Source organism: Fomitiporia mediterranea (assembly GCF_000271605.1).
Source record: "Fomitiporia mediterranea MF3/22 unplaced genomic scaffold FOMMEscaffold_2, whole genome shotgun sequence".
Classification (NCBI taxonomy): Eukaryota; Fungi; Basidiomycota; class Agaricomycetes; order Hymenochaetales; family Hymenochaetaceae; genus Fomitiporia; species Fomitiporia mediterranea.
Genome location: NW_006760387.1, coordinates 3,073,637 through 3,098,449, shown reverse-complemented (window position 1 = coordinate 3,098,449; position 24,813 = coordinate 3,073,637). Strand labels below are relative to the sequence as shown.

Sequence of the window (24,813 nt, the reverse complement as noted above, 5' to 3'; positions counted from 1 at the left end):
GCGCCCTATTTCTTACTTTCTTCTTTGACAATGGTGTTCAATCAAAGCGGAAACCTCCGTCAGCAGTAATGGCTTGCCCTATATAAAAACAGCGGTTCAGTCCCAATTGAGACGATCTATGAGGGTGCAACTTTGCATTACCGTTTATAAAGTGAGACTCGGGCTTCGCCAAGTACGATACGAGACTAGCAACGTTCTCCGGCTCCCCATTAGGGGCATTGGCAAGCAGACCGAGTACCAAATCACGCTGGAAAATAGCACAATCCAGGAACACACCGAAAGTAAGCATCAATCATAGGGCGAATTTTTCCCTAGAAAACGGGCAAGACCGACCTGTTTAGTATCAACAGCCACTCCAGTTGCTTGACATTTTTTATTAGTGCTTTGCCACGCACATGCGGCATTTTCATGCTTTGAAAAGAGTCACATACATATTCCCGTTTGGATACGTCCAGGTGCATATGCATTCACCGTAATACCATGTCTGCGCAATTCAATAGCTAAAACAATCGCAGGACATATTAATACATGCTACATTTTGTGATACGACTGAAGATACCACTCACCTGCGGTCTGCACAATCCCACGCACAGCAAACTTAGAAGCACAATAAGCTGTCAAATTTTGTGATCCTGTATTCAAGCAATCAGCAACGATTACATGCGTAAAGAACTATACTATGACCTTGTTTGCCCATGATGGAGCTCGCGGCTTTTATCGATTGTTAGCTACCCAGTTATGTTGTTGAAATATATGCCCACCGATGAGTCTTCCGCCACGTCCTTGCTTTATCATCTGCAGCGCGGCATATTTGAAGCACATAAAAACACCGCGAGCATTAATTCCAAGGACACTGTCATAAGTATCGACGCTTGCTAAGGGGTGACTGATACAGCTCAATCGACCCTTCATGTGAATGTAGGCTTACTCTGAAGGAAGCTACAGAGCCGTGCAATTCCTGCATTCGCAACCATCTACTCTCAAGTTAGTTCTGCGCTAGGACCTGAAACCAATGGCTTACAATATCCACACTCCCCAATTCCTTCACAGTCTTCTCAGTAATGGCAATCACGTCCGCCTCTGAGGATACGTCTCCTGGGACGGCAATTGCACGCCGACCTTTCTTACGCAATTCTTCGACAACAGAGTTTATCTGGTCTTGCTTAGATGCGATATCATTAACTGCGATATCGATTCCATCGTCAGCGAGTCTGTTAGAAATAGCATATCCTAGACCCTGTGCACCGCCCGTGACGATTGCGACACGCGGCGTATAGCTACTGAACGGAGTGACTGGAGCCTGATCGTCTTGGGTGAAAAGCGAATCCATAGCAGGCTGGCGACAGAGAACGATTAAGGACTATTGAATCCGAGTAGAGAGGTTGTTCACCACCGTGTTCGAGAGCGAGATGGGACAGAGACATGCATGAAACACTGTTATTTAAAGCACGCTATGTGCGACGAAGCCTGATGACCGCGGTATACAGATATTGAATGATCCCCAACGCCGCTGGAACATCATCAGCGGCACCAGCGTCAGACTCAGACTCAGAGAGAATGTGTCAACTCTATTGGGGAGTTGAAATTCCGAAAGCAGCGCGTTGGTGACGATAATCAAAATATGTTAGTCTTGCATGGCGCAAGAGGGAAGACAGAACTTACGTGATGGAAAAAGCATTAGCACGTGCCCGTGAGAAGTAATATGTCTTCTTTTTTTGGACACTGGACGGATAGACCCATGATTGGTTTATATTCTACCCCGACCGAATCTACGTGCACGACAAATGATTTCTCCGTCATCCAGCATTTAAACTCATGGATATGCCGCCAATCCGTCTGTGGATTCAAAATCGCGTCGACACAAATTCGTACGCTGGGGTCCTATGACATTTTACACTTATGAACTTTCTTGCTCTCGGGACAGATTACTTTATCCTCTCGTTGTACCTCAAATTGCTCTGAATTCGACTTCTACACACGCGGCGTACTTCCATGCAAGTATTGGTTCCTCGACTGTGGTCATTTGACTGAAACATGCCATGCATGCGAGCTTTAGATGCAGAGTGTCCATCGATTTGCTGGATCTGTGAATTGTTTCTGCTGTGTGGGGATGGGAAATTCCCGTTTAGCACCTTGCTGTATGACTGTCGGCCCGTCTTATCCAAGCTTATTTATGAATTCACGAACCATACCCAGCTCTCCCATCCTACTTTCCCATTGATCTCGGTTTGGCGAACTGCGTATTTGAGCTTTTTTGACACTAGTTCCTCGCCGGTAGCTTAAGATGGACTCGCTTTTCGTTAAAGATGATCAAGTCCCGGTTACTCCGTTCAGTAGCTATACACCGCGCGTTGCGATTGTTACAGGAGCTGCACAAGGCATCGGGTATGCCGTTGCTCACAGACTCGCTGATGATGGAATCGACATCGCCGTCAACGATATTACCTCAAAACGAGACCAGATCAATATCGTTGTCGAGGAGTTACGCAATAAAGGTCGGCGTGCAATTGCCGCACCAGGAGACGTATCCTCTGAGGTGGACGTGATTTCCATTATCGAGAAAACAGTGCAGGACCTAGGAGGCGTTGATATTGTAAGTTATTAATTCCGTACCTTAGTCCACAGATAACCTTAGAGCAGATGGTTGCGAACGCGGGAATCACTCAATTTTGTGGCTTTCTTCACAGTAAATTACCGTTTCAATAGTAATAAGCACGATGCCAGACCTCAACCATCGCTAATAATAGCTAGCATTGAGACTTATGATAAAATCCTCGATGTCAACGGGCGTGGTACTTTCTTGTGCTTCAAGTATGCCGCACTACAGATGATAAAGCAAGGTCGGGGTGGAAGATTGATCGGTTGGTCTCAATCAATGATCTTAGATATGCAAACTGACGGACTTTGTACAAAGCTGCAAGTTCTTTTCTGGGAAAACAAGGTTATGAACGCCTTCTACAGAATTCTGGTATCTGATTACTATGTCACAGGAGCACCAAATTTGATAGCTTATGCGGCTTCTAAGTTTGCCGTGAGAGGAATAGTGCAGACTGCCAGTAAGCTTCGTCCATCTTTAAGGGTTGTTTCAGTTACTAATAGTGGGACCACACTGTGATGCCTGCCTCATCATAATATATCCAGGTATCGAGCTAAGCAGACACGGTATTACAGCGAATGGATATGCGCCTGGATCAATCCGTACGAATATAGGCGAGTCCATCTTTTCAAGTACTCTCGTATGCAATAGCAGTGCTGACGAAGGAGATATTTAAATACTGGACTTACCGACCCCGAGCAGGTTAGCACTACAGTTCTTTTTATCTCCATCCCTTTGAGCTTGTACCTCTTCTTCTTAGTATGCTGCTGCGATGAGGCCGTTCGCAAGTTTTCCGCTTGGAGAGGCTGAGGATATCGCAAGCCTAGTGTCATATCTGATAAAACCCGAATCTTTCTTCATCAATGGTAAGCTTGTTCCACAGTCTTACTGCCACTTGTCTCTAATAAGGAAACACGTTTTTGGTACAGGACAAACTATCTCTGCTAATGGAGGTATTCATTTCGATTGAAGATTCACAAACAAATGGGGATGTGCATAAACTGGAATTGTCTGGAATTGTCAAGAATATATATCTTTTTCTTGCTAGTAAATGTACATGTATGCATCCTTTGCGAAATGGCTCGCTCCATCTTGCTATGCCTGGCCTATCTGGCGATTGTGTTTAGGAACCACACAACCATTGTCTGACCTTCAATAGTTCTCAGAGTGATATAGCCGTACATTCACACGCATCTTAATATTTCAGGAAAAAATTAAGCATTCTTGCTCACTTGGTATTTGTTACCTTGAATCAGCAAAAATGATACCAACAATTAAAACTTTTAATTTGCTTCACTGTATATAAACTGCAAATCTCACTAGTGAATCTCTGCTATTGCAAGAACCGCAAGGGCTCAGAGACATTCCATCATTGCAATGTTTATGCATTTGTTCGAAGTCGTTTATCTAATTTCCACCTGCGTAGCTTACATTCAATCATAACGAATGGATCCACCATCAATAGTAATGCATTGTCCTACAGGACAAGGACTCAGAATTACTCAAGAAGATGGTTAACGGAAGTGAATACCATTTATGAAATAGGATTCAGGTCTAGCATAGTACGCGACCAGACTGGCAACTGTCTCGGGTTCGCCGAATATTGGATTTGCAGACAACTGGAAGAGGTATGGTGAGTGTGAACGATCGAATGCGTCACATCGGTTGAAATAAATGTATTACCGTTTTAATGGATTCGTCATCGGGTCCAGACACTTTAAGGAGTATAGTTTATATTACGAGTCGACAGAAATATTACTGGGCCACTCACACATAGCAGTACGAATGACACCGGGCGCATATGTATTGACCGTAATTCCATATTTGCGTAGATCTGCAGCTAGCGGAGAGAAAAATATCATGTTGGAAGGTTTGATCTACATGCTGTGAACAGCAGCGTACAGGCGGATTGCGTTATGCCTCGCACAGCAAATTTTGAAGCACAGTAAGCCGCAAAACCGAGACTTCCTAATGTTAAAATAAGTGGGGGCAGCCATGGTATTGGCGCATATTACAGACCTGTCTTTCCGACTACCGAGCTTGCAGCTACATTTTGAAGTTTAGTTTTCTACATTAAAATGTCACTAGCGTTAGAGAACAGACCTATTAGTCTTCCGCCACGACCCTGCTTGACCATCTGTGCTGCAGCATATTTAAGGCATAAGAAGACCCCACGGTTGTTGACGGCGTGAATCTCTTCGAACTTCTCAAGTGTGGCTGACGGTAACATCAGATGGGTTACGAGGTAATCTGGCTTAAGTTGCACATACTGTCCAGGATGGACTTGAACGTGCCAATCCCTGCATTTGCGACCATCTTTATACACAATCAGAACCAAACCTTTAACAGTGTGAGAGGTAATTCTTACGATATCCACACCTCCTAGTTCACTCGCCGTCTTCTCAACTATAGATATGACGTCCGCTTCGGAGGACACATCTCCTGGTACAGCGATTGCACGTCGGCCTTTCTTTATGATTTCTTCTACAACTGCGTCAATCTGTTGTTGCTTTGAGCGTACATCGTTAATAGCAACATCAATTCCATCATCCGCAAGCCTTTTCGCAATAGCATATCCGATGCCCTGAGAGCCACCAGTGACGATTGCGACCCTCGGCGTATAGCTGCTGAATGGGACGTCTGGGACGAATGACTCCACCATTGTGGAGGGAGCGGACCTCGTTCAGTACTCATCAAAAAAAGTATAGAGTCACCTATATAAACCTAGTGGAGAGCTTTGCCGCTCGGAGCATCCTATCAATACAGCAGCAGCATTGCAGTTAAGAGCTACTATTAGGAGCAACGAAGTTCAGTTGTCGAATAGAACAAGGCCCGGTGACCAGGGCTATTTCAGTGCTTGCTAGGGTCTCGAAGCAAGACTGACAGGCTTCCCTGCAAAGAAAGCACTGCCGCTTCTCACTGAGGTCCGATAGTTAAGTGAAGATTGCGTGGAACACCCAAAGAGATACTACTCCAGATCCCCGGCTTACTCCTGAGGGGAAGAAGAGGTTAAATATGTATGTGACGTCATGAGTATAGTCTGTCGCTTCAAGAGTGTAGTGAAGCTATCCAATGTTTATCTGCAGTTGGTTGCTGGTTATTGATGTTACGGGCGAAGGCAAATGCAAGTTCAACTGCTTAGAATCAGTAGAACTGAGCCAAAGTAAACTGGAACGAGTTGAAGTCGTTGGGTATATGGGCTTCAGAAAGGTCCAAATCGAAGGAAGCAGACACTCTTCGACCGATACAATGTAGACATCTTGAACCTAGATAACGCATGAATGATCAGATATGTGCTCACCATGGAAAACTTACCAGAGAATACCCGCAGTAGCTCGGAACAATTTCCCAAGCATAGTAAGTAAGGAAAGCCAACTTCCTAACTGCAAGGTGCAGTCAGATGATGTTGACGTAGCTCGGCCGAGCCCAAGTTTTATCCAGCAAGCTCATTTTCTCATGTACACACTATGTATAATAAAAACGTCAGTTACTAAATTCATAGAAATTACGGTTGACGGGATAATTGCTGCCATCAACTTCACTGGCAAATGACGTACGGGCCCTTACTACTAATTATACCCTAGTCCTGGCTTGCAGTCGTGTTGTAAGTGCCACCTTGATCCGTATGCATGACCCATGGACAACATTACTACCCAATTTCATCCATGTCCGTTCATACTTAGTTGTGCTTAAGATTCTACAGTACGATGTATCAGGAAGGAGAGACAAGCATGAGAATTGCGGCGACACCATACCGCTCGCACGGAATCAAAACGCTTGTGACTTTCAATCACATGACCGTGACATTTCGCGACTATGCGCAAGGAGCATTTTTCGAATCGAAAGTTTAGATTTTGTCAACGTCGTGGCATGGTTAGTGGAACACCACCATGAACATTTTATAACAGTCCGCCTTCGACAAGTTCAATACTCGTTCATATTGTGTACATCGGAAATAGACAATGGCAGTCCACGTGTGCAGATTTCATTATCCAGAGTTATACCATTGAAACCAAATAAAACGAGCATGAAGTGCAGTTGATTGGAATAGGATCAAATAGATCGCAGATGGAATGGCTTTTCGAACGAAGGAGTGTTCATCAAAGCATTTGCAGGATTGGAGAATAGCACACTAACAGTCAAGACTCGAGAGGGGAAAAGTGAAAGGCACATGAAGTGAGGAAGGCTGCTATGATTTAGGCACGGAAAGCCATGAACGACGGTTTAAAAGGGATTCTCGAACGACGGAGGAAGAAGGAATTCAGAACCGAGAAATGACATATCCAGGCCTGATATTGGGAAACTGAAGTCCAGATGTAGTGCATTGAAATCCAGGTCTGTGGGAGGTATGTTACCGTCGAAGCAATAGCCAGCGTTGGAAGACACGGTAGCTGGTGTATTGTTGAAGGACGTCGGCGATCTTTTTTCGCCCGTACCCATGGTATTATTGTCCACCGGGAAATCCCAGTTGAACAAATCGGGAGGAATAGCATGCATCGCCTGCGGTGCGGGGAATGGGACTGATGCATCACTAGGCTGTGGATCACTTAGGTGAACTGGCACGTCGTAGTCAAACGATCACGACTTACTGTGACAGGAGTATAAATGATCGGTGAAGAACAGCTCTGCGGCGACAGGTGCATCGCACTCGACGTTGAAGGAGACATGTCTGTTGCATCGGACACAGCGTCCACGGCGGAAGTGGGGCTTCGTGGAAGGTAAGGAAGTGCGGTTGATATTGGTGGACTCGATTGGCACGTCTTTTTTGCCCTGCTTTTCCTCTTCTTTACAGGCACCTTGGGCCCCTCAACGTCAAACCGGACCTTCTCATCCTGTGCCTTCTTGAAGAATACCGCACGATCCGACGGTGTCAACTGCGATTTCCATACTTCCGCAACATGGCGAGATACATCATTTTGGTGAACCATGCCTGGAGGAACCTGCCCGGTTGCGATGAAATGCGACCGAAACAGGATGAATGCATTGGGTGAACGACGTTTCCTCGAGGTCGGTAGGATCGTGGATCGCTCAGGAGCAATGTCTGGTGATTGATGCACATAATCCGAAGAGCTTGAGCGGTCTCCATAGCTACGAGAATCCATTGTACCTATACTGTACTTAAGAACCGTTGCAAAGGCTCACACAGAAAAGAACACCTACCTATGTGATGGACAAAGGTCATTTCGCTATAAGCATGCTCACGGATCGGAGGCATAGTGTACAGCGTTCAAGTTCGCAAAGTCGAGATGGACTTGGGGATGCATAATGGGCTTGCACAGACGCGCTTTTGAACCTACAGGACAGAGGAAGAGTATACTCAAAGTCTGGATACTCGAAAAGGCAGGACATCGCGTTATAATCACCAGCAGGTTCACCCTCGATGAAATTCACACACGTGTTGACAGATTACATCATGCATAACAATCTAACTTACCCGTTTGGTAGGCAGCGACTCCATTGTGTACTTACTTAATTCTCAATTGTTCATAAAATCAAAACACAGCTTTCCTGGACCTCAATTTATACCATTACGACTACAATGACTTCTCCAGTGCAAATAACTCTGGGAGCTTAGTTTGCTGAAGAGCATCCACCTTTTCCGCTGACACAGGAACAAGAGGACCTCTCACTCTACCTGATCCGTACCCGAATTCCTTTACAATGATAGCCTTCAGTCCAGCGATCCCACCAATTCTCTTCACCGCCCAATCACCATGAGCAAGTAAATATTGTAACTTCAACGCCTCGTCTGTCTTTCCCTCCTTCCACAACCTGTAGACTTCGGCGTGCACTTTCGGAAGGATGTTAACGCTGGCACCGATAACTCCTGCTCCTCCGACAAGAAGCGAAGGAACGAATACGTCCGACGTCCCGGGGAACACGGCAAACTCGGACGCGGGGAAAGTTGAAGTGAGGCGAGTGAGCTTGCCAACATTTCCGCAGGACAGTTTCGTTCCGACAATGTTTGGATGAGCAGCAAGCGTTGTGAGCGTGTCTGAGTCCAGGTCTATACCTGCGGTAACGACGGGGAAGTTGTAAATCATAGTCGGGATTGGTGATCCATCTGCGACCTGTCAGTGAAAAAAATAAAAAAATTCAAACTTCAGTATCGAATCTCGATATTATTCACTTTACAGCTTGGTTGGTTAGTAGGACTGGTTCACTGACCGTACGATGAAAGAGAATAATATTCTCTTTCGTCATTTGCGGTAACCAAGTAGACGGAGTAAGCACGAGCGCATGCGAAGCTCCCGCTTCATGCGCTTCCTTACACAGCTGAATCGTCTCGCGCGTCGACTGCGCACCAGTACCAGCAATAACCAAAACACTCGTAAATCCATTCTCATTAAGCGTCTCGCGAGTCGTCCGAATAGCGAGAATCCTCTCTTCGTGAGAAAGATGTTGAGCCTCGCCATTTGATCCTTGTACTAGGATTCCCGTTACTCCGCCCTGTAAAATTTTATTATTAATCGCTTTTGTCAAGATATTAAATATAACAAACGGACCTTAGCAAGGCGAAGTACGTGAGATTTGATAGAAGGAATGTCAAGCTCGTCATTCTCGGTGAAGAAGACGACTGCAGGAACATAGATTCCTGGTGGTGGAGGCGTCGCTTTTGACATGGCTATATGCACTAGTTATTATCTATCCCTATCCGGAAAAACATATGTCTAGGTCATTTCAGTAGACCTTTTGATGCCAAACGAAAGTACAGCGAATGCTAGGCTTACTTTACCGGCGTAAGAAGCAATGTCCACGTTCGAGCCGCCCTTGGAAGATACTAGGATATCGCGGTGGCGGTGAGAAGTTTGGTTTATCAGCCTTTAATCAGTTCCGGCGGATCTACGAGTGTGAACGACCTAAAATTATCACAACAATATCTTTTCCCAAAATAAGCGCATTTTATGCACTGTGCCTTCTATATGTATCTCCCTCATCAAAAGTATCTGTGTATCAAAAGGTTTCTAAAAGTACACTGCGTCAATGTTCAGTGATCAATATCTACATTCCTAACAAATCAGAGAGTGTGCAGTTCCAGCTGTTGTACAACAATAAGATAACGCAAATTCCAATGTTCAGGTATGCGCGAAATGTCCAGATGCGATGAATAGCAAAAATAGAGTGCAAATCGGGCTCCACTCAGATCATACCAAGCAAAGCCTCCTCAACTTCACGTAGGCGCGATGCTTCCTTTTCTTTCTCCTTCTCCCGTTCCTTAACGGCCTCGTTTTCTCGCGCAATCTTGTATGTTGGAAGAGTGAACGGCTTGTAGTCTAGATGTCGCTTCACGTAAAAACACATATACACGGTTGATTTGAGTACGTCGCTAAGTGATGAATGGGCTACTCTGAGAGGTAAAATAAAATAAAAATAGGATTATCAGATAATGATTTTATTAAAATAATTGTTGTATGCTTACTTGTCGTCATCGAATCGAAACCACTAATAATTGTAATACAAAGATTAGTATAATATAAGCAAACTACGTAGGACGCAGACATACCAAATCTTGCGATCGCGCATAATTCGTATAATGTCCCGTGTCGATCTGCCCATCATGATTGACAACTGCGAAAAGGTCGTACTCGTAGAGTACGCCCGGCCCCAAACTGAAATAAAAAAGTCAAGAAGACTGCTGAACAAATTGGTTCAACAAAATCACTTACAACCGCTCCTTTTGACCCCCTTGATTCTTGATACCTATCGTCGTATATGGCAACATGTTTAATGTAGCGGGTATGCGCACATGCGTATCGATCTTTTTGGGAGTTGCCTTGCCGTTTTGACCTTCGTGCTCAAATCGCTAGGACACAGGAAAGACGTTCAGAGAAGTAGTCGCTATTCTCTAGCTTTAAGGCGCATACCTTGAACTGTATACTCAATACCGGTGGTAGTTTGCGAATAGACAGTCGCTTTGTCGCTTGCTGGTGAAACTAAATTAGCATCATGGATAACGACCTGAAGCATCACTCATACTTGCGGCCCACATCGGTTACAGCTATATTTCGTCATTGTCTCTGGATGCGTAAATCTGTGATAAAAGCAAATGGTCATGACATGCACATCAACGGAAGCAATACGACAAAAGACTAACCTGCGGAGGCACTCGGCTAGCGTGTCCTCCTCAACACCGTTACCTTTCAACTGCATACTGATATCTAGAATCGGGTCAATTTTGCTGGAAGTACTGCCGCATTTGCCGCATGTGTGATCGCTCTGCAGCTGTCCACCAAAGACGGCATGTACAACGCAGTTACACGAAATACTCGTGTTCCCGTACGCACTCTTGTGCAAGTGGTTTAGAGCGGATATGAAGAACTCATGCGCATCTTGTTGTGAATAACCTGCAAGTTCGGGAGATGCCTTCCACGTCGTGGCAAGCAAGGTCGCAGGACCAAAGGGCACTGTCTTTCCCGAGTAAACCTAACATCGTAACCGTAAGAGATTTACAAGTATTTGGAAAAGGATGGCAGCCACGCACTTCCGAGAACAGCTTGTCAAGTTCGCAACACATACACTCCTTGATTTTACACGCTTTGCTATTGTGCATGTCACTTAAGAAGTAATTGCGGAGCATGGGATTGTGCAAGAAAGACTGGAGAATGACGTTCAAGAAGCATGTCTGCCCCAGATTAAGAAGTCCTATCCGACCTAATCGGAGGTTAGAATGTCCTATTTTCACGTAGGTATACACCCGGGGCACTTACCGCTGCATGCCACCTGAGTTGCGCTTGAAAGTGCAGCCTCGTCCTTTGCTTCCGGCTGCCATGGTTTGTAAGTTTCTCGCCTCTTTCGTTGCGCTGATAGAAAGCGGTCAGTTGTGTGTGTCGGGTTTGAGAATAGAGAAGACTAACAGACAAACGTGGTTTCCTTCTCTTCCACGTGAAGCGTAGTTGCATGAAAGAGCTCTTCAAATGTATCGTCTGCGATCATGTCGTCGCATTCTATGCAGAAGACCGAACCAGTCTTAACGTCAGCACCTACGGGGGCATGTTCAGACACGGCACGCGAAAGAAACAGAATGAAAGCGCACAGAATTGATGATTCAGATCCTTCATATGCGCAAGAATGTGGCTGTCCTTCCAACATCCTCCGTATGAGCAATGTAGGCATATAAATGGTCGGTGCAGGACAAGTCCGCATGTCCCACACGTCGGAGTTTGCAACTAGAAAACAAACTTCTTTTAGCACCCAAATCTATCCACCACTTAATAGCATAAATATGGCACACACCTTTCGCCGTTTCGCCGCCCGTCTACTACTCGATGCACCCCATGCAACAGCTGATTTATACTTACGCAACATAGACAGACGCGCTGCTTCCACCGAAAACGCACCGTCGATATGAGGACACCGGGCATCAGCCACGCTCTCTCCAGACGTGTTGGCGTCGATATCCATGGCGGCTGTTGCTGTGAGCGGGGAGGACATGGAGACGTCCATGGCTACTGGACCAGGACAATAAGTAGATACCCTAGCGGTTTTGCCACAGAGAAGCAGAAGCAGAGCTGTACGTGCACGTGATATTTTTACGTACGACGATCAGGGTGATCCGTCGACTGCCGCGCCACCTCGCGCTTTGCGTCTCACTCGCGTTTCCCTGCACGAGTCTCGACAACTGCTCTGCTATCCCTCCTTATCTCACGCTGTATCAATAGCACGTATATATCTATTATTTCATTCATTTAATATCTGAAGACATTTGTCACGATGCGATTTCGTGCCAATATTGATCATGTCCAGACCTTCCAACGTGCGTCCATCTAGTTTGCATTGCGTTGGACGCGTTTCTCACTCAAATAACGCGCATTTTTATCCAGGAATTATCCAAGCCATTGAAAAGTTACAGAAGCGATGCATTGTACGGTTTACCGAGTCAGAAATGCATATCATCTGCAACGAAGAGACCGAAGATGGTGTGCAAGTATGGTCGTAAGTAGGCACATTCCTTACTATAAATCATAACACCGTTCTGATTGAGGAAATAGAACGATAAAAGTTGTGCGTGACTCTTCTGGAGAGCCCTTCCGCAACAAGAATCTCATGCGTAGCAGGACTCCCTCTTTACAGACTATCGCATCCAATCAAATGCAAATAACGAAATCAGTCTCCTTCTCTCTCCCGAGGCTCTCCTACAAGCTCTGCGCTCAGCAGCATCCTCTTCCGATGTCGTGATGAAGCTCGCGAAGAAACACGCCCATCCTGTGCTATCATTTGAGATCGTACTTGCACTTAGTGGTGCCGGACTTGGTTCGTTTGGCGCTCCAGGAGGAACGCGACGCGCGAGTGTCGCACACGACGTGTTAATCGACGTGCTGAAACCTGCTGAGATGGCGAGGTTGAAGGAACCGTTGTGCCCTGAACCGGATGTACGTTGCCTATTCATCTATTTTCCTTCATTCGATTACCCTGTTGACAAGAATGAATGGGACTAAATTATCCAGATCCACATTCTCTTACCTCCTTTACAGAAACTACGAACCGTCGTAGAAAGAATGCGCTCAATGGCAGACGTTCTCGGCATCTACGCAAATCACAAGGGAGGTCTCCGACTCACCGTCGAATCCGATCAAGTACGCGTCAAGACGGAGTGGTCAAAATGTATCATCCCGAACATGGGTTAGTAATATCTTCTTCCCTCGGCCTGTCGTTCCGCATGAACTAAATATCACATCCAATACGAACAAGCTTCACAAGCTACCAACACGCAAACGGTTACGCAAGATTCAGAGCGGTCGCGTGATGAACCAGAACCGGATCCGGACCAATGGTTCGGCGTGCATCTCTCGATTCGCGCGTTCCTCAAGTTCCTCTCCAGCCACGTTGTCTCCACAACGACTATCGCATGTGCGTTCTCATTCGCTCAATACTATCTTCTTATCTTTCACACACGCAATACTGAACTTTATCATGATACTTGCAGGTATATGCGAAGATCATTGCATGATTCTGTACGTCTACATTGGAGATGTCCAGGACGCAGGCGGCGTGCTCACATTTTGGATTCCTGCGCGACTCAGTGGTGTAGATTAGATTAGAATGGTGGTGTATGTATAATACAGATGAGGATGAGTACAACGGATACGAGAATATTCTTGACTGTCCTTCTTCTCTGCCGACCTACTCGGAACCAGCATGAGACGCTGCTTGCTTCGGCCGTCCAGTACCGCTACAATACTACCCTATCACCTTTGGCGTGCGGTTCCGAACGAAGCACGTATCCTAATCTACTCTCCGAACTAGTGTAAATCCGAGGTGTCGTGTACCGAGGAAGAGAGAAACGAGGATGTAATTGAAACCATCAAAGACCCAAGAAACGAGGACGAACAAGAAATACAAGATACCCAATTCTAAGTCGATAGAAATGCAACAGGTCGCTCCTCACAGGCGCGTATAACCTTGAAGTTGAACTGTGGCGCGATTGGCTGTCGTTACTCTCACTCGTCTGTACGTCCAATTCCCGAATGTGAACCAGCACTTCGCGAACCAGCTACCGTAAAAAAAGAAAAGAACAAATTTCAGCTCTCGTAAACCCGTCTCCCGTCTTCCGAGCCGAGAGCTTGGAGCAGTGTATCGGCGGGTAATCCTAGACTCCTAGTTATCCGCCGAAGGTAATTGCTACGAATCCTCGTCAAAAATATGCGGCAGATCTTCCACTTTGACCACGAATACACCCGCTTCCTCCAACTCGCTCTCGATCTCCTTCTCGACCTTATGTGCGGGTGTGATAAGCACAGGTCCGGATGCAGAGTACGCCTCGGGGCGATCGTACGTTGCGTGTGCGTCCTCGACGAGAAAGACCGTGTTCCCGCGTCCAAGCGCCGCGCTACACGTCGCACGGATGCAGAAGTCGCTCTGCATACCGACGACGACAAGCGCGGCCTTACGATCGACGAGCTCTGCAAGGCGCGTACCAGCGAACGCGTTATTCTTCGTCTTGTCGATGACAGGCTCACCAGCGCGGGGTGGGTGCACGAGTTGCCAACCGGGTGTTCCCGGTGCATCCGGATCGCCAGACTCGCCAGTGTTTCGCACGTGCACGATAAGTGGTGGGTGGGGCGCAGATCTGGCAAGTCTCAGAATGCGTTCGATGTTAGCGCCGACGGTGCTTGCGTTGGGTACACCGCCGCCGTGCTGTGCGAGCATGTTGACCTGGACATCGACGAGGAGGAGGACCTTGCGCGGGTGGACTGACGGCGCGGTGCTCGGAACGTCGGCCATGTGGGAATCGGACCGCGTAGCGAATCGGCTCGGCTGCTGGTGGAGTCTCGGAATTCGATTATTTGTTAATTTCTCGGGTGTAGGTAGAACCAGCCAGAGACCGATTGCTTTGCGGAAATGTGGGCGATGGACGCGATGGCGCGTCTATGCCGGCAGTGACTCTCTGTGCGGGGGTGGGGCAGCCAGGTAGCTAGAGAGCTAGTGCAGGTGTCTTGGAAGGCTCTCGAAGGTGTGTGCGGAAGGAGATGACGCAGAGTGTATGGAAACGTGTCTTTATAGATATTTCGTTACAATTTATACTACTGTCTTCTCTTTGGCTCATGGGTCATGGCCCGATTCCGGTCTGCCTGCCTGCTGCGACTCACTTCACTCAGCGCCCCGTCTTCTGTGTCCGCGTCCTATTATGTTCCGCCCTTTATGAAATCGATGTTTCGACCCCTACCTCCCGTGATTTCCGTTAGCACGCCGACACCTCGTTCAAGCGCAAATGTGGGAGATTGTATCAACCCCCAATCGCTCCGCAGTACGCCGCTGACACCGAAGTCCGGGAACGTGCATTGTCCTCGGCCTACCAATTGAACAAAACATATTACTGACTCGGACTGTTTATGCGTGAATATTCTCGCATACATCAGCGCCGCCTACGTAGTGGTCCTGCGTCTTCAGAAGTCTTCTTCTTGCCAGACTTGTGATATGGAACGTTGCACACTCACCGTATGTGCTGGCCTTCCAATCAAACGTTCTCCGCGCACTACGGCCGTAGTGTTGTCAGGAGACTTGATCGCTCTTAAGCCCTGTGAGTAATGAGGAGTTTATAGACACTAGTAGTACTAGTCTCTCGTACCATTCAAGAGTGTAAAAGCTACGTCTGGACTTTGACGGATACTAGGTGAATGCTTTGAATATGCATACAATATCTGTTTCCGTAAAGAGGACTCGCAGATCATTCCATATGATAGGCGCATTAATGTCTATTGATGGTCTGGACTTGTCGGACGGAGGCGCCTTTCATTCGGAAGAATAATGTATTATCATACAGGTATTATGACACGTACATAGGCATACACAGGTGGCGTGCTTCTTGTCAATGTCATTGTCAAGCTTCCGCTTCTGCTCTTCTGAGCCTATCAGCCTCAACTTTATGCCGTCATCCGTTTATTCGTACCGGACGCTCGATCGATTAGTGGGGGGGTGGGGATAAGACTCAAGAGAACTCATTGGTGGTAGACTGGTAGTTAGTTGAAAGTTTTGAAGCGTCAATGAATATGATTCTATCCGTGTGGATGAATCGGCATAAACCATGGCCTGTGAAGGGCCCTATTTATAAAAATATCATACGCCATTCCTCTGAGTCTGAGCTCTATTTCTATGCTACAAATTAGAGTACGAGTGGAAACTCCCGAGAGCCTGTGGGAAACTAGTTTTCCACAGGTCATTTTGCTGGGCCTCTGGAGGCGTGGTAAACCTCGCGTGGACAACACTTAGTCAGTATATTAGTAATATCATTATAATGTTCCAAAAAGGAAATTTTAAAGAATTTTGTGCTGTACCTCTATTGAGCTGAAAATTTAGGTGTAATATTAATTTCAGACATTGGTTATACTGCTGAGAGCAATTATATTGTGTTTTATAGTCTACCAGTGTTGAAACCTATATAATAAATAGATATATCTAAGAGAAATAAAAAGAAAGAGGCAACCAGTTATATTGACCAGGCTTTATTATTGTTCAAAATCTGTAAATCATCCGAAGAGGTACTGGAAATATTGTCCACATCTATCACTTGTACCTCTCTAGTTTTATCAGAGTGTACTCCTTCAAATGAAGGAGTATCTGAAAGAATGTCAGGCAAAGTAGGAGATGTTGATCTAATAAAATGACAGACATAGAGTATATACACTCTCAAACTATCTATTTTCCTTGCTTTTCGTCAGGTTGAGGCATTTTTTCTTAATTTATCTACTGACATAATATTATGTATGACTAATACATTTGAGTTTTCCACAGGCCAATTTCCGGCAACCCTTGTGGTAGTGAGGTTTACCTCGTGGGAAACCTCTGTGGTAATCCTCAATGTGGGAAACTAGGGAGTTTCCACTCGTACTCTACTACAAATGAGCAAGCTACTATAATTTGTGTTATTTATGCCTTTTACGTAATCAGTACCTCCAATTATCGTCGCGTCGCGTCGATCCTGCTACAGCCGATTCAAGTCGAGGATCTACTACTCCACGTCTACCTGACTACGCCCCATCCACGTATCGTTCTTTCTCTCTGAGTCTCTCCAACAAACTTCACCATTTACCCCTCGCAATGACACCAAAACACCAAGCCATCAAACCCCATGCGCTGAAAGTACCAGGACTAGTCAAGCTCAGCGGGAAACGTGTTGTACTTGCTTCTGCGAGTCCAAGGCGGAAAGAGATACTCGCTAATTTTGTATGTCTCTTTCAACTCAACAACAACGTGCTTTTACATGCAAGCTGAATAATTAATATCGTTTTTTCTATATCATCTTTATGTTCATAAATGACGTTGTGTATGAAGGGTATCGAGCCTGAAATAATACCTTCGACATTCGAAGAGACCTTACCGCAAAGTTCGTTCGAGGACGTGCATGAATATCCGGTGGCTACGGCAACTCAGAAAGCTGTAGAGGTGTACGAACGTCTCGTGGTCAGTATCTTACTTTTAAGCCTTATCCGTGGATATAATAATCAAGCTAAACTATGTATTAGGCAGAAAACCCGGACGACCCGCCCGACCTCGTCATTGGAGGTGTGTATGCGCATATATTCCATACTACCTATACTCTAAATCTTCTCACTTATCATTATCGATTATGTTGATATTGCATAGCGGATACGATCGTCCTCACACACATCCCGCCTGCACAATCCGACCTGCATAGCTCGTTACTCCCATCTTCAAGACCCGAAATACTAGAAAAACCAATCTCGAAGGCGGATAACCTACGCATGTTACTCGACCTTAACGGTGCGGTTTGTGAAGTCGTTACGGGCGTTTCATTAGGCATGGTCTATTCTCTCGCACCCTATGTGCATTTAATCGAATTAGATTGTATGCTAATTAATCTGGTGTTCCTTGTAGTATACCCAATCCTCGCAGCTCCAGGATATCAAATAAAGCACGTCCTCTCCCCTTGTCGCTCCTCCTTTCTTTTCGACTAACCATCCCCTTTCTTTTCCTCTCCATACGTGTGACAGATCAATAGACGAACGCACAATAGTCCACTTCGCCGACTCCCCCACACACGTACTCGAAGCCTACGCAGACAGCGGCGAAGGCCTCGACCGTGCAGGCGGGTTCGCAGTCCAAGGTCTCGGTGGAGTTCTCGTAAGAAAGGTTGATGGGGATTATAATAACGTTGTGGGGTTTCCTGCAGCTTCATTTTTGAAGTTTTTGGATTCGTTGGTTGAGGAGGAGGATGGGTTCTTGGATGTTTAAGACGAATGTGGATAGGGGAGAGTGAGCGTTTGTACGTTTAGGTGTTCGGTGGATTATGAATGAATGGGCATTTAGACTAGCTCTTATGAGATGTTGTTTAGCGTTGTAGCGTTAGTAGACAGTTGAACGTCTTCTCTTTCTCGCAGTTCAGGCAGATAAAAATAATAAAAGAAAGAAAAATGCATATTACACCAAATCCCATCCACACATCAACAAAAACATAACCAACCAACCAACACTAACTAACTAACATAAAAAAAGAAACAAACCACCATTAAAAATCAATCCATTTTCTTCTCATCCTTCCCACTATCTCTCCTCGGCGGTGCAGGTGCAGTAGGACCAAAACTCCCAGTCGGCGGTGACCGCAGATTCGGAGAGGCAGGGAACCCACTAGAGGGTGTAGGTGCGTATGGGTTCGGTGTAGGTGGGAGTACACCACCTTGGAGGTGTTGTTGCTGTTGCACAGCGAAGGATTGGATACCTCCGCTTGTTCCAGCTGAGAACATCGCTGCTGAACCAGGTGTGGAGTTTAGGCCGAGTCCGTACGGCCCTCCATTAGCACCTGTTGCACTTCCCGGAGCTCGGGCGTACGGAGATTGTGCAGTAGCGGGTGAGTACAGTCCAGGTGTATTTAAGGTACTCCCTCCACCTCCTCCACCGGAACTAAACGGAGCGGGATTAGGAGAAAACGCACTCCCCACAGGTGTACTAGCATAACTCCCATACGGCGACCCACCATCCACAACCCAACCATTTCCTTGTCTCGCCACTCTCGCTCGAAGCTCTCCGCCTCCCCATTTTCTTTTCGTTGATGCACCGGTAGCTTCAGCTGCTACGATCCCTGGTGCGCGGTCTGCTCCTGAGACGACGTCGATTGCTTTTGAGGAGATGCGGAACGCCCAGCCTGCGCAGCACCATACACCGCCGACCACACCAACAACTCTGTACGAGAGCAGAGTAGATTAGTTAGTACTCGAGCAAATCAAAATACGTATATAAAAGGAGAGAACAATACGAACCGAATAAGAAACTGAACAAGCGTCGTCGTTTTTTGGTGTATCGTCATCTGCAGCGGCTCCAAGTCATATTTGAAGAAGATACCCGGTGTGCCTTGTTCGTGCTGTAAAACGCGAGTGTAGTGCGTTACACTGTATTGGCTCGTATGTACTTGCTTGCCATTGGAGGCTATGTACGTTGTAGGTACGACGCTCAGGAAATATTGGTATGCAATGAAGGCTAAGTGAATTAATATTTAGCTTTTTGGGACGGTAAGATGGATTCCGGTAAAACTTACGCTCATGGGTGAGTTCGAATGTGTTTTTCAGAGGTTGAGCCATGTCTGGGAAGTACGGCCCAAATGAAAAATCGGTAATAACATGCGACAGGTTCATCTCTGTAGCGTAGCAAATCAGGTAGCTGTACAAAACTTATTATTAGTGGAACTTACGTGAGTGGTCGACATGATGCATACTGCGATATCCATGCCCAGCAGTCGTAATATGAAGGTTTGCTATATGATTTCGTTAGATCGAGTTTATTTACAAATTACTCACTAGAACCTACCAGTAACTTTTTTCGCCTGTATACTCCCGTATACACGACACGCACCGCCGTCTGGCTTGTAATTATACGTCGGCCGGAATTTATCCTTGTTTCTTCTCAAAATTGTATCGAAGAAACCACGGGATTTGCGGGCTTGCGCCACGGCCAGCCTGGCGTCGAGTGCTTGTGTATGTGACCTATGAAGCCGTAAGTGGCGAGGAAATGCGATATTTGGCAAAGTTACATACTGTAATGCTTGTGCTTGGCCAATGTCAAATAATGTCTGCGGAGTACAGTTAAGACGCGAAGAATTCGGTATATAGTTCGCGTGAGTACTTACCCCATCGCGTTTGAATCCGTCACTAAGATACAGCCGGTCGCCTACGGCGTCACGTAAGTCGACACTCAAATCTACACAAAACATAAGCTCTCATAACTCGTAAAGCGGGAAACCGAATGCACATACGTTTGCAAGGCATATTAACGACGAGATCGACATTAATGGCGAGGTAGTGCCCTGGCCTGTTGTCCAGACCAAATTTATAGGTCGGCCAGCCAAAAATGTATTCGCCAATATCATTTACGACGAGCAGGAAAGAGATGAAAGCGACGAGAACTGTGAGGAAGCCGCGTCCGCCGGAGCGAGCCTTGTAGGTGGAAGGCAGTTTCGGGAAGGCATCGAACTGGTTGAGAGCTGCGGGAGCGATCTTGTCGAGCTTGTCGAGGATGGACTCGTCTGTCGGTGAGACCGACATTGTAGAGTCAAGACCGTCTGGCCCGTGGAGGAGAGGGAGAGCAAGGAGGTATGAAGCCCTTGACTTTGAAACAGAAGTAGAGATGAGTAGTGTACCGTTGCTGCCAGCAATCACCGCAAGTCACGCGTCGGAAGGCTAAAACGTGGCACTCAGGCAGGACGATCTCATTACCTTATATGGGCATGTACACAAAAAGATGTCTCCGTAATCCGAAATATAACCGCTCTCTCCTTTCGGCGTCACTCAATCAACCTGGCGGTGGCCACTAAGCAGCAACATGGACAGCTCGCCTCTCAGCACTGCACCACCAACTCCGACAGACCCTCTCGGTGCGCCTCTACCGCTTCCAACCACACTTGGCTCCCACCTCCTTGGTCCACGTTATCTGCGGTCCGCATCGCGCTCTTCCACACTCAGCTCACGATCATCGAGTCGTGCGCGTCCGTCTGAAGGCATCTCAAGTCTCGAAAGTCTTTCAAGCTTTGACAGTGGTACAATGGATCATTTTTCAGCAGGCGATTCGTTCGTATCGATCCCTCTTGAGGGACCCTCGGGAACCAACAGTGATGCCGGTCCTGCAAGCACTAGTGCTGGGTCGTCTAATCCGCCGTCTCTTATGGATAGGGTGCTTACCCCGCCGGTGCAACGATCCAGAAGGCGACGAAGAGGCTACAGTATTCACGACGAGATTGATGCTGCTGTGCAAGATGTTCCCGTTCCGCTGTCCACTCCCGCACATCCCACCGATAGTCCAGCTTTAGACGATACACGACCTCCTAGGAAAAAGAGACGGATCACGAACGCAAAAAAGGCGACTAAGCGGAGGAATTCTCGGAATACCACTGCCAACGCGAACAATGCAGAGGCTGGTCGGTCGATCTTGCCATCGACTCAAACGCGAGATACTTCATCGTCGGAACTGGATGTGATCGTCCAGCTGCCAGACGTGAACATCGAGGACGAAGGCACTGAGGTGAAAATAGAAACTCCATCCTCACCACCACCAATCGCGCCTACTTCCAATGCACTGGCCGTGCCTCCTATCTCTTCGGAACCTCTATCCGAATACTCGTGCCCGATTTGTTTCTCGCCTCCGATGAACGCAACTCTTACGCCTTGTGGACATATTTGCTGCGGTGAATGCCTCTTCACTGCCGTACGGTCGACAATGCAGCGTGCAACCGCTAATATGGGATATCCTCGCGAACCAGTTGTCGCACGGTATGTCATTTTCTTGAGTTTACTGACTGAGCATTTCTAATTTCGCCTTTTATTTTAGGTGTCCAGTGTGTCGTGTAACTCTAACTGGTTGGGACGGGCGAGGGGGCGGCGTCATAGGACTCAAACCACGAACTGTCATTTCATTATAACCACCCAGTGCATTTTTGACTAGCATCAACACGTTTTGTAGTCTATCTGGCATTTTGTATACATAAAGCAAGTCAATCATCCAATAACCCGGGTCTTTGTTCCCAAAAACCATCTCCTATGAGATCTTCGTGTAACACGCGGAGAGTCGATCTAGGCCTTTTCTTCGCCGAGCGATATTTCGAGCTTGGATCTGCAGATGCATCATCCATCGGCGCATCTGGTGCTGCTTCCTGTGCAGCGGTTGTAACTGATGTGGGTGAAGATGATGGGGGATCTACGCTCGCTTCGGGATTGACCTTTAGAAATTGGAGTTAAGAATTATGAGAAATTGCATCATCATCATGAGCTGCAAATGAAGGGGGATCACCTCGCGTACGATGATGCTTCCTTTACGAAACTGAGGCTCAATGTTATTGTAGTTGATGCCGAAACGGGAGAAGAGTATTTCGTGCTTCTGACTAGAAACAGTTCCCTAATCAAATCGTAAAGAAAAGAAAAGAATAAACGTTAGAATTTTTGGAACGCATTTGAAAGCTTACTCGGAGTGTTGCATGTGCTTCAGTTGTCGTCTGTCCACCTTGTTTGACAAGAGCCCAGAAAACCGTGTTGTAGAGGTTATTTATATGCGCTTTTAAAAAAAGTGCACCCCGAAGTTTTCGGAATTAATATTAGTTAAGGTTAAGCGAGGGGAATCCGGAAAATGGAAACGGAACGTACTGTCGGCCTGGCGCCACGAGAAATAATCGCGCACCTCGCGCGAGGTAGGGTAAAGTACTATTCGACCATCAAAGGTTGGCGGGTATTGTAGAGGTGTATCGGGGAAATGATTGTGCCAGTTGAATATGTAGGCAGCTGTGAAGTGGGAGACGAGTGTTGTGAGGATCTTGGATTCGCGTCTGTTGTATAGCTGCGTTGATCGTCGAAGTAAGAAGCTGCAGAATACCAATGGAAGTTAAAATATCTTGATATTATGTACAGGAGGAAGGAGGGGATCCGACCTGTATTCGTCCGACTCGCCGAAACCGAGGACGATATCCTTGTATTCATTCATTACAGCGTATGCAGCGGTGTCCATTAAGCGCAGGCCGCGCACATCGTTCGGTTTCTCGAAGCCATGAATGTCCGAAAAGCTAATGTGCGCTTGATGTTGTCATTTTTATTGCCCGGGCCCACGAGGCGGGATGTGAGCTCACCGATGGAAGGCGTGTCCGTCCACGCGGCATACGATGAAGGTATTCGGCAGGAGCGGGTCGGGGCGCTCGAATGCCCTGACATAGGCGTATTTTGTGCCTGCCATACCTGCGCACTGTCTCTGTTGTCTCAGCCTCGCTGTCCAGCGCATTACTCGATCGAGGAGTATGGAAGTAGCGAGATAAATAGGGAGACGCACGGCAAGTTCCGAGGGAGTCATGCTCCAGTCGTACCTAAAGCGCACCCTCTCGTCTTTCACTCTCTCTTCTCTCTCTCTTACCACGATCATCACTGCCGCACGCGCCAAATCTTACCGTCTCCTATATAGATACTCGCTACTCACTTCACATTTTTGCGCCTTGACACACAATGAGCAACGCCGCTTCGACATTCCGCCGCCGTCTCGGCCGTGCCCCCTCCCCGCCGACCTGGCTCTGGTACGAGCAGATCCCGTACGACGAGGACTCGAGTTGCTCCGAAGATGATGCCTCCGTTGATGGCGGCGACTACGATGACGAGCATGACAACTCGTGCTCGGAAGACGATGAGGACTACTCCCATGCGCATAGAGCGCGGTCGGAACGAGGCGGCGCTCCCGCGGCACCTGCCAGCGAATCCGGTTCCTCAAATGGCGACTCGGCTTCCGGCTCAGATGAGGCGGGTAGAGGCGCCCACATGGCACAGCAGGACCGCCTGCGTGCGTCGGACGGCAGTTGCCCGAAGGACTCGATGGTTGCTGAGAGGGGCTGCGCTGACGACGATGACCATGATGGCGTGGGAACCGGTGGCGAGGGTGTCAAGAAGGACGTGAAGGGCAAGCAGCGCGCTGTTGAGCCTGAAGTCAGCGAGAGTCCGAAGCGCCGCGAGCGTAGGAAGAAGCGTGAGCCGGTGTTCGCGCTCCGGCCTATTTTGACTATTCAGAAGAGTCAGGGCTTCGTCTGGAATCAGGTATCTTTTTTTCTTGAAGCCTTGCGTACTTGTTTATTTAGAGTCAGTACTGAACACTCGTCGGGCTAGGATCTATTTGTCCCGCCATACATCAAGGATCGCTGTACGTTTTGTTCTAACCTGGTCTTGTAACGATGCTCACTATAGCCTCCTGATTGTCCTTCTCATCTTATTTTCTCCGGCTTATCTCCTGACGGCTGTGTGACACTGTAGATGTTGCGTCTACCTCTCCAGCGAATTCGAACGGCTGCATTTCACACTGCGCATCGTCGTACAATTCGATGCAAGATTACGAAGTCGATGTCGTCGAGATACGTGTCGAGGAGGGCGAGTATGCTGATATCATTTCGTAACTAGCTCTATGGTTTTGGCACCGTCGCTCCCGCATGTTTCAACAACACAAGCACAGCACAAACATAGAGGGATACCTTGCACCACTAGCTTCCTACATTTGCGTGCGGACCCTTCTTCTGACCTCCTGTCGATTTCGATTAATTCATCATCTCACGCCGACCCACCTTCGACCGCCCTTAACGAGTTCATAGCGTCTCTTTGTTTTACTAGTCTTCGTTCTCTCTTATTACGAGCATGTTAAATAGGAACAACATATATATTCCGTCAATAAAGAATCCGATAAGTTTTGCGAGTTACCTGGGTCTGTCGATAACAGCGAGTGTTAAGAGGGACCCACAAAGTGTCGTAGGGTTTGTATCACGT

General features: G+C 47.2%; 12 protein-coding genes across 12 annotated transcripts; 4 read left to right on the top strand and 8 right to left on the bottom strand.

Moving 5' to 3' along the window:
• Positions 1–7: 7 nt before the first annotated feature.
• FOMMEDRAFT_102780 (NAD-binding protein) lies at positions 8–1,511 on the bottom strand. The gene is made up of 9 exons (XM_007263022.1): positions 1,022–1,511; positions 929–974; positions 762–875; positions 685–711; positions 567–632; positions 432–500; positions 334–362; positions 142–247; positions 8–78 (listed from the first exon to the last, which is right to left on the bottom strand). Exons 1-9 carry the CDS (start codon positions 1,328–1,330, stop codon positions 38–40), a joined length of 807 nt encoding a protein of 268 aa, XP_007263084.1. The 5' UTR covers positions 1,331–1,511; the 3' UTR covers positions 8–37.
• A 685-nt stretch (positions 1,512–2,196) lies between these two features.
• FOMMEDRAFT_117805 (NAD-binding protein) lies at positions 2,197–3,724 on the top strand. The gene is made up of 8 exons (XM_007263021.1): positions 2,197–2,593; positions 2,641–2,686; positions 2,748–2,861; positions 2,915–2,941; positions 2,991–3,056; positions 3,142–3,210; positions 3,357–3,462; positions 3,526–3,724. The coding sequence occupies exons 1-7, from the start codon at positions 2,285–2,287 to the stop codon at positions 3,404–3,406; spliced, it is 681 nt and encodes a 226-aa protein (XP_007263083.1). The 5' UTR covers positions 2,197–2,284; the 3' UTR covers positions 3,407–3,462; positions 3,526–3,724.
• A 386-nt stretch (positions 3,725–4,110) lies between these two features.
• FOMMEDRAFT_152133 (NAD-binding protein) lies at positions 4,111–5,258 on the bottom strand (the record flags this gene model as incomplete). Its single annotated transcript, XM_007263020.1, has 8 exons — positions 4,111–4,215; positions 4,280–4,311; positions 4,368–4,436; positions 4,499–4,564; positions 4,616–4,642; positions 4,700–4,813; positions 4,867–4,912; positions 4,965–5,258. The coding sequence occupies 8 exons, from the start codon at positions 5,256–5,258 to the stop codon at positions 4,111–4,113; spliced, it is 753 nt and encodes a 250-aa protein (XP_007263082.1).
• Positions 5,259–6,820: 1,562 nt separating this feature from the next.
• On the bottom strand, positions 6,821–7,783 carry FOMMEDRAFT_165509 (uncharacterized protein; the record flags this gene model as incomplete). The annotated part of the gene is made up of 3 exons (XM_007263019.1): positions 7,757–7,783; positions 7,186–7,703; positions 6,821–7,132 (listed from the first exon to the last, which is right to left on the bottom strand). The coding sequence occupies exons 1-3, from the start codon at positions 7,776–7,778 to the stop codon at positions 6,821–6,823; spliced, it is 852 nt and encodes a 283-aa protein (XP_007263081.1). The 5' UTR covers positions 7,779–7,783.
• A 347-nt stretch (positions 7,784–8,130) lies between these two features.
• On the bottom strand, positions 8,131–9,219 carry FOMMEDRAFT_131642 (dihydrodipicolinate synthetase; the record flags this gene model as incomplete). Its single annotated transcript, XM_007263018.1, has 3 exons — positions 8,131–8,667; positions 8,765–9,046; positions 9,103–9,219. The coding sequence occupies 3 exons, from the start codon at positions 9,217–9,219 to the stop codon at positions 8,131–8,133; spliced, it is 936 nt and encodes a 311-aa protein (XP_007263080.1).
• Positions 9,220–9,736: 517 nt separating this feature from the next.
• FOMMEDRAFT_77412 (cysteine proteinase) lies at positions 9,737–11,902 on the bottom strand (the record flags this gene model as incomplete). Its single annotated transcript, XM_007263017.1, has 12 exons — positions 9,737–9,944; positions 10,017–10,039; positions 10,101–10,206; positions 10,264–10,400; positions 10,462–10,530; positions 10,574–10,628; positions 10,692–11,020; positions 11,079–11,248; positions 11,305–11,397; positions 11,452–11,577; positions 11,631–11,763; positions 11,831–11,902. The coding sequence occupies 12 exons, from the start codon at positions 11,900–11,902 to the stop codon at positions 9,737–9,739; spliced, it is 1,521 nt and encodes a 506-aa protein (XP_007263079.1).
• A 405-nt stretch (positions 11,903–12,307) lies between these two features.
• On the top strand, positions 12,308–13,630 carry FOMMEDRAFT_131640 (cell cycle checkpoint; the record flags this gene model as incomplete). Its single annotated transcript, XM_007263016.1, has 7 exons — positions 12,308–12,350; positions 12,418–12,521; positions 12,652–12,832; positions 12,866–12,966; positions 13,042–13,216; positions 13,322–13,444; positions 13,521–13,630. The coding sequence occupies 7 exons, from the start codon at positions 12,308–12,310 to the stop codon at positions 13,628–13,630; spliced, it is 837 nt and encodes a 278-aa protein (XP_007263078.1).
• Positions 13,626–15,912, bottom strand: FOMMEDRAFT_165506 (Isochorismatase hydrolase; the record flags this gene model as incomplete). Its single annotated transcript, XM_007263015.1, has 6 exons — positions 13,626–14,962; positions 15,184–15,203; positions 15,261–15,459; positions 15,532–15,612; positions 15,731–15,823; positions 15,874–15,912. 6 exons carry the CDS (start codon positions 15,910–15,912, stop codon positions 14,216–14,218), a joined length of 1,179 nt encoding a protein of 392 aa, XP_007263077.1. The 3' UTR covers positions 13,626–14,215.
• Positions 15,913–17,105: 1,193 nt separating this feature from the next.
• On the top strand, positions 17,106–18,443 carry FOMMEDRAFT_17284 (Maf-like protein). Its single transcript, XM_007263014.1, has 6 exons — positions 17,106–17,257; positions 17,366–17,494; positions 17,557–17,596; positions 17,678–17,851; positions 17,930–17,966; positions 18,046–18,443. Exons 1-6 carry the CDS (start codon positions 17,132–17,134, stop codon positions 18,284–18,286), a joined length of 747 nt encoding a protein of 248 aa, XP_007263076.1. The 5' UTR covers positions 17,106–17,131; the 3' UTR covers positions 18,287–18,443.
• A 34-nt stretch (positions 18,444–18,477) lies between these two features.
• Positions 18,478–20,641, bottom strand: FOMMEDRAFT_17283 (DUF1692-domain-containing protein). The gene is made up of 8 exons (XM_007263013.1): positions 20,298–20,641; positions 20,172–20,242; positions 20,080–20,114; positions 19,853–20,028; positions 19,737–19,799; positions 19,584–19,682; positions 19,309–19,525; positions 18,478–19,231 (listed from the first exon to the last, which is right to left on the bottom strand). Exons 1-8 carry the CDS (start codon positions 20,584–20,586, stop codon positions 18,568–18,570), a joined length of 1,614 nt encoding a protein of 537 aa, XP_007263075.1. The 5' UTR covers positions 20,587–20,641; the 3' UTR covers positions 18,478–18,567.
• A 186-nt stretch (positions 20,642–20,827) lies between these two features.
• Positions 20,828–23,254, bottom strand: FOMMEDRAFT_102750 (tRNAHis guanylyltransferase; the record flags this gene model as incomplete). The annotated part of the gene is made up of 7 exons (XM_007263012.1): positions 20,828–21,807; positions 21,866–22,253; positions 22,325–22,429; positions 22,497–22,585; positions 22,675–22,889; positions 22,956–23,087; positions 23,151–23,254. 6 exons carry the CDS (start codon positions 23,252–23,254, stop codon positions 22,029–22,031), a joined length of 870 nt encoding a protein of 289 aa, XP_007263074.1. The 3' UTR covers positions 20,828–21,807; positions 21,866–22,028.
• Positions 23,255–23,514: 260 nt separating this feature from the next.
• Positions 23,515–24,729, top strand: FOMMEDRAFT_117778 (uncharacterized protein; the record flags this gene model as incomplete). Its single annotated transcript, XM_007263011.1, has 4 exons — positions 23,515–23,880; positions 23,950–24,096; positions 24,166–24,199; positions 24,310–24,729. The coding sequence occupies 4 exons, from the start codon at positions 23,518–23,520 to the stop codon at positions 24,447–24,449; spliced, it is 684 nt and encodes a 227-aa protein (XP_007263073.1). The 3' UTR covers positions 24,450–24,729.
• Between the last annotated feature and the right edge of the window lie 84 nt (positions 24,730–24,813).